Genomic DNA, 11,657 nt, shown 5'->3' on the forward strand with positions numbered 1-11,657 from the left:
GAAGCACTTCGCTGAGCAAACAGAGGAACATGTGGAGTTCCTGCCGGTCGAGTGGCGCTCTAAACTGGCTTTGGACGGCGGTAAGACAGACGCCACACCACGTGTCTGTCTGCATTCACCCTCTGAACAGCTGCTGTTATCACACACTCTGTGCTTTTACCTTTTGTTCAAAAGCACACACATGCTGTTTTAGCGGAGAGCAGAAGCATGGCAGGAGAATATAATACAGGCCATAAACTCATTTATCATCTTTCATCCCTCCATCAGCTGTGCAACCGAAACAGCTCAAACAATGACAGGCATTAACATTAATGACGAAATGATGACTGAAAAAATACATTAGCCTTTGTATGCATATTTTGAGAGCATTGTCCTCTTCAAATGCAGACACAGTGGAGTCAATCACACCAGATAAAGTGAGAGGCCTGAGAGATTTACTCAACAGCAGCGCCATGGACATCATGTACTACACCAGCCCTCTCTACAGAGACGAGGTGACCCACATTCATGATGAATAGTTATATTTTCTCACCCTCGCGTCATTCCAAACTTGTACTGAAATTCAGAATAATGTGAAATAATTTTATATTTTAATATACCTGTTTTCTATGTGAATATATTGTAAATGATCATTTATTCCTGTGATGCGCAGCTGTATTTTCAGCATCATTCCTCCAGTCTTCAGCGTCACATGATCTTCAGAAATCAGTATAATATGCTGATCTGCTGCTCGAGAAACATTTCTGATTATTATTGTTGAAAACAGTCGTGCTTGCCCAATATTTCTTTTTTGTGGAAATAGTGATACATTTTATTTTTCAGGATTCACAAATGAATAGAAAGTTCTAAAGAACAGCACTATTTTGACATATAAATCTTTTGAAACATAAATGTCTTTACTGTCACTTTTGATCAATTTAATGCATCTTTGATGAAAGAAAGCATTAGTTAGTTACTTAAAATAATCTTACTGACCCCAAACATTTGAACAGTACTATATATCTTCCTATATAGCTGACGTATAAAGTATTCTGTTTATATATGCTCTAATGTTCATCCTTCCAGATCACTAACGGTTTGACGCAGGAGCTCAACCGCCTCTATTCTCTCTTCTGCTCACGAAACCCTGAGTTTGAGAGCAGAGGCGGCAAAGTGTCCATCATCTCCCACTCGCTGGGCTGCGTGATCACCTTTGATATCATGACAGGCTGGGATCCTGTGCGCTTCTGTCTGCAAGAACACCGGGATCAGCTGGAGGGTGAAGATTTGCACTGGACCACTCATGAAGAGCGCCACCTGCTGGAGGAAGTGCAACTGACCAGACAGAGGTAAGTAACTGCGTAGTAATGCGATGAGTTTTGCATTAAACAAGCACCACTCATTCTTCATAAAAATATAAATCTTATATCTTGTAATTAATCTGTATCTGTGACAGGTTACGAGAACTGCAAGATCAACTTCAGGGCCTGAAGGCAGCAAAACCTACACCCTTCCCTACATTAACGTTTAAGGTGATGTAGTGACATTAAAGGAATAGTTCACCCAAAAAAGCTGAAAATGTGCTCATTCTCAGGCCATTCAAAATGTAGATGAGTTTGTTTCTTCATAAGATTTGGAGAAATGTAGCATTGCATCACTTGCTCAGCAATGGATGCTCCGCAGTGAATGGGTGCCGTCAGAATGAGAGTCCAAACAGCTGATAAAAACATCACAGTAATCCACAGCACTCCAGTCCATCAGTTAATGTCTTGAGAAGACAAAAGCGGCATGTTTATGAGTCCATCATCCATAATATTGCTTTCTCCAGTGAAAAAAATGGGTCTGGTTTGGTCTGAATCAGGAGAGAAATCTGCACAGATCAAGCACTGTTTACAAACTAAAACAAAACAGCTCCAAACAAATTTGTGGGTGGATTTTGATGTGACAGACAACAGGAGATGCACTTTTCCAATGGAGGAAGAGTTATTATGGATTATGGACTCCTACAAATGCAGCTTTTGTCTTCTCCAGATGTTCACTGATGGACTGGAGTGCTGTGGATTATTGTGATGTTTTTATCAGCTGTTTGGACTCTCATTCTGACGGCACCCATTCACTGCAGAGCATCCATTGCTGAGACACTATGCTACATTTCTCCAAATCTGATGAAGAACAAACTCATCTACATCTTGTATGGCCTGAGGGTGAACACATTTTCAACAATGTTTTATTAACTTGGTTTTCAGCTCTCTCATACAAATAGCACATCTGTACAGTATCTCTACAGTATATGATAAAGCCCATTAAATAATTTGCAGGTGGAGAACTTCTTCTGCATGGGTTCTCCTCTGGCAGTGTTTCTGGCTTTGAGAGGCATCCGGCCCGGAAACACCGGTGACCAGGACCACATCATGCCCAAATCCATCTGCCGGCGCCTCTTCAACATCTTCCACCCAACAGATCCTGTGGTAAGACCACGTCACTGCATCTCAGTCTGTCAACTTGCAGTGCAAGGGATTCATTTAGCTTTTTTTGTCATATATTTCATTGTCTGACAGGCCTATCGACTGGAGCCTCTTGTTTTAAAGCACTATAGCAATATTGCACCTGTCCAAATACACTGGTGAGTCTTGATATCTTATTATTTGGGGAGAGTTTATACAGTCCTAATCAGGAACATTGATTTACATGCTTAGGAAATGTAACATTATATTTCCTCAGTCAAAATAACCTTCATTTTTCAGTATCTTAATTATTTTTGTCCTATTTGTAGTAATGTTTAAAGCAGTGGTTCTCAGCCTTTTTGACACAAAGGCCCCCTGTTGTCCAATATTTGAGCCCCTGATTATATAAGCTAAAATATTTTCGGATGAACTTTTTTAAAATTATTATTTAACAGAAACTGAGAGTGTTGATGTATTAAACTAATTAGCCATAGTTAATTTTATGATTCCAGAAGTTTCAAGAACTGTATGTGCTTTAATAAACAAATAGTTATTGAGGTAAAAGCGAGTTTACATGTTTACACGCAATTCATCTTATAACTAAAATTAATTTATATAATATATGTGTGTACTGTGTATATTTATTATGTATATATAAATACACACACATACAGTATATATTTTGAAAATATTTCCATGTATATATTTATATTCATAAAATTTATATCATATATAAATATTTTAAATATATAAACATAACATATTTTTCTTAAATAAATGCATGCACGTTTGTGTATTTATATATACATAATAAATATACACAGTACACACATATATTATATAAATTAATTTTAGTTATAAGATGAATTGCGTGTAAACATGTAAACTCGCTTTTACCTCAATAACTATTTGTTTATTAAAGCACATACAGTTCTTGAAACTTCTGGAATCATAAAATTAACTATGGCTAATTAGTTTAATACATCAACACTCTCAGTTTCTGTTAAATAATAATTTTAAAAAAGTTCATCCGAAAATATTTTAGCTTATATAATCAGGGGCTCAAATATTGGACAACAGGGGGCCTTTGTGTCAAAAAGGCTGAGAACCACTGCTTTAAACATTACTACAAATAGGACAAAAATAATTAAGATACTGAAAAATTAACGTTTAAGGTGATGTAGTGACATTAAAGGAATAGTTCACCCAAAAAAGCTGAAAATGTGCTCATTCTCAGGCCATTCAAAATGTAGATGAGTTTGTTTCTTCATAAGATTTGGAGAAATGTAGCATTGCATCACTTGCTCAGCAATGGATGCTCCGCAGTGAATGGGTGCCGTCAGAATGAGAGTCCAAACAGCTGATAAAAACATCACAGTAATCCACAGCACTCCAGTCCATCAGATAATGTCTTGAGAAGTCAAAAGCTGAAACAAATCCATCATTAAGGTATTTTTAGCTTTAAATTTCCATAATATTGCTTTCTCCAGTGAAAAAAATGGGTCTGGTTTGGTCTGAATCAGGAGAGAAATCTGCACAGATCAAGCACTGTTTACAAACTAAAACAAAACAGCTCCAAACAAATTTGTGGGTGGATTTTGATGTGACAGACAACAGGAGATGCACTTTTCCAATGGAGGAAGAGTTATTATGGATTATGGACTCCTACAAATGCAGCTTTTGTCTTCTCCAGATGTTAACTGATGGACTGGAGTGCTGTGGATTATTGTGATGTTTTTATCAGCTGTTTTGGACTCTCATTCTGACGGCACCCATTCACTGCAGAGCATCCATTGCTGAGACACTGATGCAATGCTACATTTCTCCAAATCTGATGAAGAACAAACTCATCTACATCTTGTATGGCCTGAGAGTGAACACATTTTCAACAATGTTTTATTAACTTGGTTTTCAGCCCTCTCATACAAATAGCACATCTGTACAGTATCTCTACAGTATATGATAAAGCCCATTAAATAATTTGCAGGTGGAGAACTTCTTCTGCATGGGTTCTCCTCTGGCAGTGTTTCTGGCTTTGAGAGGCATCCGGCCCGGAAACACCGGTGACCAGGACCACATCATGCCCAAATCCATCTGCCGGCGCCTCTTCAACATCTTCCACCCAACAGATCCTGTGGTAAGACCACGTCACTGCATCTCAGTCTGTCAACTTGCAGTGCAAGGGATTCATTTAGCTTTTTTTGTCATATATTTCATTGTCTGATTGTCTGACAGGCTGGAGCCTCTTGTTTTAAAGCACTATAGCAATATTGCACCTGTCCAAATACACTGGTGAGTCTTGATATCTTGATATTTGGGGAGAGTTTATACAGTCCTAATCAGGAACATTGATTTACATGCTTAGGAAATGTAACATTATATTTCCTCAGTCAAAATAACCTTCATTTTTCAGTATCTTAATTATTTTTGTCCTATTTGTAGTAATGTTTAAAGCAGTGGTTCTCAGCCTTTTTGACACAAAGGCCCCCTGTTGTCCAATATTTGAGCCCCTGATTATATAAGCTAAAATATTTTCGGATGAACTTTTTTAAAATTATTATTTAACAGAAACTGAGAGTGTTGATGTATTAAACTAATTAGCCATAGTTAATTTTATGATTCCAGAAGTTTCAAGAACTGTATGTGCTTTAATAAACAAATAGTTATTGAGGTAAAAGCGAGTTTACATGTTTACACGCAATTCATCTTATAACTAAAATTAATTTATATAATATATGTGTGTACTGTGTATATTTATTATGTATATATAAATACACACACATACAGTATATATTTTGAAAATATTTCCATGTATATATTTATATTCATAAAATTTATATCATATATAAATATTTTAAATATATAAACATAACATATTTTTCTTAAATAAATGCATGCACGTTTGTGTATTTATATATACATAATAAATATACACAGTACACACATATATTATATAAATTAATTTTAGTTATAAGATGAATTGCGTGTAAACATGTAAACTCGCTTTTACCTCAATAACTATTTGTTTATTAAAGCACATACAGTTCTTGAAACTTCTGGAATCATAAAATTAACTATGGCTAATTAGTTTAATACATCAACACTCTCAGTTTCTGTTAAATAATAATTTTAAAAAAGTTCATCCGAAAATATTTTAGCTTATATAATCAGGGGCTCAAATATTGGACAACAGGGGGCCTTTGTGTCAAAAAGGCTGAGAACCACTGCTTTAAACATTACTACAAATAGGACAAAAATAATTAAGATACTGAAAAATGAAGGTTATTTTGACTGAGGAAATATAATGTTACATTTCCTAAGCATGTAAATCAATGTTCCTGATTAGGACTGTATAAACTCTCCCCAAATAATAAGATATCAAGACTCACCAGTGTATTTGGACAGGTGCAATATTGCTATAGTGCTTTAAAACAAGAGGCTCCAGTCGATAGGCCTGTCAGACAATGAAATATATGACAAAAAAAGCTAAATGAATCCCTTGCACTGCAAGTTGACAGACTGAGATGCAGTGAGTCCATCATCCATAATATTGCTTTCTCCAGTGAAAAAAATGGGTCTGGTTTGGTCTGAATCAGGAGAGAAATCTGCACAGATCAAGCACTGTTTACAAACTAAAACAAAACAGCTCCAAACAAATTTGTGGGTGGATTTTGATGTGACAGACAACAGGAGATGCACTTTTCCAATGGAGGAAGAGTTATTATGGATTATGGACTCCTACAAATGCAGCTTTTGTCTTCTCCAGATGTTCACTGATGGACTGGAGTGCTGTGGATTATTGTGATGTTTTTATCAGCTGTTTTGGACTCTCATTCTGACGGCACCCATTCACTGCAGAGCATCCATTGCTGAGACACTGATGCAATGCTACATTTCTCCAAATCTGATGAAGAACAAACTCATCTACATCTTGTATGGCCTGAGAGTGAACACATTTTCAACAATGTTTTATTAACTTGGTTTTCAGCCCTCTCATACAAATAGCACATCTGTACAGTATCTCTACAGTATATGATAAAGCCCATTAAATAAATTGCAGGTGGAGAACTTCTTCTGCATGGGTTCTCCTCTGGCAGTGTTTCTGGCTTTGAGAGGCATCCGGCCCGGAAACACCGGTGACCAGGACCACATCATGCCCAAATCCATCTGCCGGCGCCTCTTCAACATCTTCCACCCAACAGATCCTGTGGTAAGACCACGTCACTGCATCTCAGTCTGTCAACTTGCAGTGCAAGGGATTCATTTAGCTTTTTTTGTCATATATTTCATTGTCTGACAGGCCTATCGACTGGAGCCTCTTGTTTTAAAGCACTATAGCAATATTGCACCTGTCCAAATACACTGGTGAGTCTTGATATCTTATTATTTGGGGAGAGTTTATACAGTCCTAATCAGGAACATTGATTTACATGCTTAGGAAATGTAACATTATATTTCCTCAGTCAAAATAACCTTCATTTTTCAGTATCTTAATTATTTTTGTCCTATTTGTAGTAATGTTTAAAGCAGTGGTTCTCAGCCTTTTTGACACAAAGGCCCCCTGTTGTCCAATATTTGAGCCCCTGATTATATAAGCTAAAATATTTTCGGATGAACTTTTTTAAAATTATTATTTAACAGAAACTGAGAGTGTTGATGTATTAAACTAATTAGCCATAGTTAATTTTATGATTCCAGAAGTTTCAAGAACTGTATGTGCTTTAATAAACAAATAGTTATTGAGGTAAAAGCGAGTTTACATGTTTACACGCAATTCATCTTATAACTAAAATTAATTTATATAATATATGTGTGTACTGTGTATATTTATTATGTATATATAAATACACAAACGTGCATGCATTTATTTAAGAAAAATATGTTATGTTTATATATTTAAAATATTTATATATGATATAAATTTTATGAATATAAATATATACATGGAAATATTTTCAAAATATATACTGTATGTGTGTGTATTTATATATACATAATAAATATACACAGTTTACACACATATATTATGTAAACAAATACTTTTATTTTGGATGCGATTAATCGTTTGACAGCACTAGTTCTTACTATTTTAATTATATATATTTTATTTTATTTCATGTTATGTTTTAATTAATTTATAGTTACAAACGCACACACACACTACCGGTCAAAAGTTTAGAATAATTATTATTAATTTTAATGTTTTGAAAGAAGTCTCTTATGATTCTTCAGAAATCATTCTAGTATGCTGATTTGCTGCTCAAGAAACACTTCTTATCAAAGTTGAAAACAATGGTTCTTGTCTGGTCTTCTCACAACAATATGAAGCAGAAAAACTGCTACAACACTAATAATAAGAACCATTATTAATAACAACTGGGCACCAATAATAACTGGTGATTTTGTTATGGGCTCCAGAGCCCTGGTTGAGAATCACTGGTTTAAAGTTTAAATTGGCCAGAACGTTAGGCTTCTCTGTTATGAGTCTGGATTTGTGTTTTGATGTATTGTTTTGAAGGTGTAACACCATCAGCCCCACCCCGTACGATGAGATCAGACCCAGCCATCTAAGTGTGAGCAAGAGCGCAGCGAGCGACACGGAGAACGGCTCCAGTCCCAGCAGCTCACCTGTGCTAGCCACGAGACACTACGGAGGGTCCATCACCAGCCTGGGCAAGGCCAGCATACTGGGTACAGCTGACTACATACTGAATTCAACTACTATGGAATAGGAGTGTGCCATATATATCGTAATTGTGGTTTTAACGATGTGTGATTTGACATTATCGAGTATTTTGCAAAAACCATTCAAAACACATCTACAGAGTGCACGCATACATTACGTGAAGTCTATAGACTAGTGCGAGTGCGGTCTTTCACTGCATGATTCAGTCTAATAAAATGCATTTAGATTGATCACAAAATTCAAGATATGGGGACAGAAAATGTATGTATTTATATCATTTCATATAGTTAGTAATCTGTTTTTTTTTCTCTCCAAAAATTACCGTGATTACAAATGTAATACTGATTATTTACAACAGTTCAAAAAACAAGAAGTTAATTAAGCATTTTTTTGCTAAATTTCGACAACAAAAATAATTCCAAACACAGCCACAGCACTGTTTTGCGTCTCTGTGCAACATGACGGTGTTTGGTTCCTGAATGAATCAAGCATTTAAATGATTTGGTTCAATCGCAATAACTCACTTATTAACAGTGACTTGCTGCCACTTGCTGGCGCTTTTAATTTCACATTTAACGTTTCTTTTTATTATTTAAATAATTTCAAATAACAGTATTCAGCGTTTTATGTTTAAAGCACCCCTATTATGGGTTATGAAAGGTTCATATTTTGGTTTTGGGAGTCCCCAACAACAGGTTGACATGCATGCAAGGTCAAAAAACACTTTCATTGTCTTATAATATGCATTTACTTTTACCTTATTTGCTCAAAGACTCCCAAACTCCTCATTTACATTTCAGCGTTACCGGGGAAACCACTATTTTTACTGCTCCAAAAGCGGCACCTAGTGGCAAAGAATGAATTTGCATTTTCATTCAGACCAACGCGAAAACACCAACAAGTGGGTGGGTAATATGCTAATGTTTCATGTTGACGTCAACATGAAACGGCTTGGGATTCGTTTTAAAAACGATTTGTTTCAATGATTCAGAGTCGACTCTTTCTTTTGAGAGACAATAACTTTATACACGATGCACTGTCAGATTTAAAACTTTGCAGGATGTTTTCATTCACTTAGAGCTGTGCTACACACTGCATGAAAGGTTATTTTCAAAAATCCATAATAGGGACACTTTAATATATCAAAACATTATTTATGCATTTGTAACTGCAGGTTAAATGCATTCATGTTCTGCACTAAACAATAGTGTGTAAATAAATCTAAATGCCACTTCAGATGCAGCTTCTGTGTTTCCTCTACATTGCAACGATTGATACTGATACTGATACTGTTATTGAGACTGATTTCATTTGTTTGGTAACAGCCCAAATGTCTTATTATTCTAATTCACTGATTGAATGGAATAATCTGACTCAAAAGATAATGCACACTTTTAGTAAAAATGTCCATTAAAAGGTAACAGTCAATTTAAACTTATTGGAAAAGATACATTTATATCAGTGTGAACTGACCACCACACAGAATATGAAGAATATCAAAAATGTTCAGCTGTTCAGCGCAGTCCTTAAGATACCAGCACAATAACACACTCAAAAAAATCGTCTAATTATCATTATTGATAAAATCTCAGAAAATATCAAGATATCATTTTTTTGTCAATATCGCACACCCATACTATGACCAGTACAGTAACTTTCAGAACTCATAATAACTTCTCCAGTCCATAAAGGGCATTTATTGACCTTTCTGACTTCAGAAGCATACATTACACACAATCACACATTTGCATGCTTTTAATGAATGATTTCCCTGATCATACCAGTCTGATTGAAAGCTGATTTATTCAGCTTTCAGATTATGTATAAATCTCAATTTTAAAAAATGTACCTTTATGACTGGTTTTGTGGTCCAGGGTCACATATTATACTTTATAGAAGTACTGTACATAGATGTCTTATAAACACAGAAGCAAAAAAAAAAAGGTTACTTGGTAGGGATCAAAGAGTGAAAGTGTATTACAGAAAAAGATGATAATCAAAGTAATAGACAGATGGTTGTCTGCTAATCTTTAACCTTGTGTTTGTGCAGGTGCTGCGAGCATCAGCAAGGGCATCGGTGGGATTTTATTCTCTCGATTCTCTCGCTCACCCATTCTGCCTTCGGCTGTGGATTCTGGGATTGGTGACAGTGAGGACAGCCAAAGCACTTTTGCATTTTCAGCCATATCTCCATCCTCTTTATTCGATGCAGCAGGTGTGTACAACCAACACTTGTGTTCTCTTAATACAGTGAAATGATGAAGTACAGTTACTGATCGAAAGTTTGGGTTCAATAAGATTTTTTTGAAGTAATTAATGAACGCTTTCTGTCAGCAAGGCTGCATTAAATTGATCCAAAGTGACAGTAAAGACATGTCTAATGTTGCAAGAGATTTCTGTTTCAAATAAATGCTGTTCTTTTGAACTTTCTGTTCACCAAAGAATCCTGAAAAATAAAATGTATCAGTTTCCACAAAAATATTGGGCAGCACGACTGTTTTCAACATTGATAATAATCAGAAATGTTTCTTGAGCAGCAGATCAGCATATTATACTGATTTCTGAAGATCATGTGACACTGAAGACTGGAGTAATGATGCTGAAAATACAGCTGTGCATCACAGAAATACATTACAGTTTAACACAGATTCACATAGAAAACACTTATCTTACATTGTAATAATATTTCACAATTTGAATGAAATAAATGCAGTATTGATGAGCAGAAGAAACATTAAACCTTACCGACCACAAATCCTTTACTCATTCCAGACCTGTTTTGACTCTTTATTTTCTGTTGAACTCTGATACTGATTGCTTGTTGTGTGTGTCACAGTTGAGATGGAGCATCGCATTGACTATGAGCTTCGGGAGGGTTTGGTGGAGAGCCGCTATTGGTCAGCTGTGACCTCACACACGGCCTACTGGACGTCCCATGACGTCGCCCTGTTCCTCCTGACCTTCATATACAAGCAACAGAGCACAGACCAGACACAAAACACCAGTCCCATGTAGCACAGACAGCACTTTCCACAATGAAGACTGTTGTCATCCTGTCCGCTCTGGGTCTCTAGGAGGCTTCAAGGAGCACTCGGTGCCTCCAAGTTTCCTAAGCCTTCCCAAACGCATGCAAAACTTGCGGCTCCCAACCTCATTATTGAGAATACCTATTATTTTTTATATAATAAGTCCAAAGAGTGCACCTGATCCATATGCAGCAGACATGCACCGTTCTGGGCTATGCAGGTCTAGGGGTCAAATCGAGTTCTTTATTTAGTCAGCAGCACATAACTGTGGAAGCCTGTTTCCGCCATGGATTAATAAATAAGGCAATTGCAACTTTTTTATCTCAGAATTCTGAATTGCGAGTTTACTGTGTATAGTAATAACACGAATGCAAGTTATAAACTCGTAATTGCAAGTTTACATCTCACAATTCCGATTTTCTTTTTCTCCGAATTGCAAGATAAAATGTCTGAATTGTGAGATATAAAATCAGAAATGCAATAAAGTTACAAAATGTCACAATTACCTTTTTTTATATCCTG

At 36.0% G+C, this 11,657-nt stretch overlaps 1 protein-coding gene across 1 annotated transcript in view; it reads left to right on the top strand.

The window, feature by feature from the left end:
* Positions 1-11,443, top strand: part of LOC107565218 (phospholipase DDHD1-like) — a 37,027-nt gene extending 25,584 nt beyond the window's left edge. The window contains exons 8-14 of the mRNA XM_016250438.1: positions 1,066-1,328; positions 1,436-1,511; positions 2,298-2,447; positions 2,538-2,602; positions 7,942-8,114; positions 10,160-10,324; positions 10,946-11,443. Coding sequence (XP_016105924.1) covers positions 1,066-1,328; positions 1,436-1,511; positions 2,298-2,447; positions 2,538-2,602; positions 7,942-8,114; positions 10,160-10,324; positions 10,946-11,124 — 1,071 coding nt within the window. The 3' untranslated portion in view covers positions 11,125-11,443. The remainder of the gene's footprint in view (positions 1-1,065; positions 1,329-1,435; positions 1,512-2,297; positions 2,448-2,537; positions 2,603-7,941; positions 8,115-10,159; positions 10,325-10,945) is intronic.
* Positions 11,444-11,657: the final 214 nt, after the last annotated feature.

Source organism: Sinocyclocheilus grahami, unplaced genomic scaffold, assembly GCF_001515645.1.
Source record: "Sinocyclocheilus grahami isolate Dianchi unplaced genomic scaffold, SAMN03320097.WGS_v1.1 scaffold989.1, whole genome shotgun sequence".
Lineage (NCBI taxonomy): Eukaryota > Metazoa > Chordata > Actinopteri > Cypriniformes > Cyprinidae > Sinocyclocheilus > Sinocyclocheilus grahami.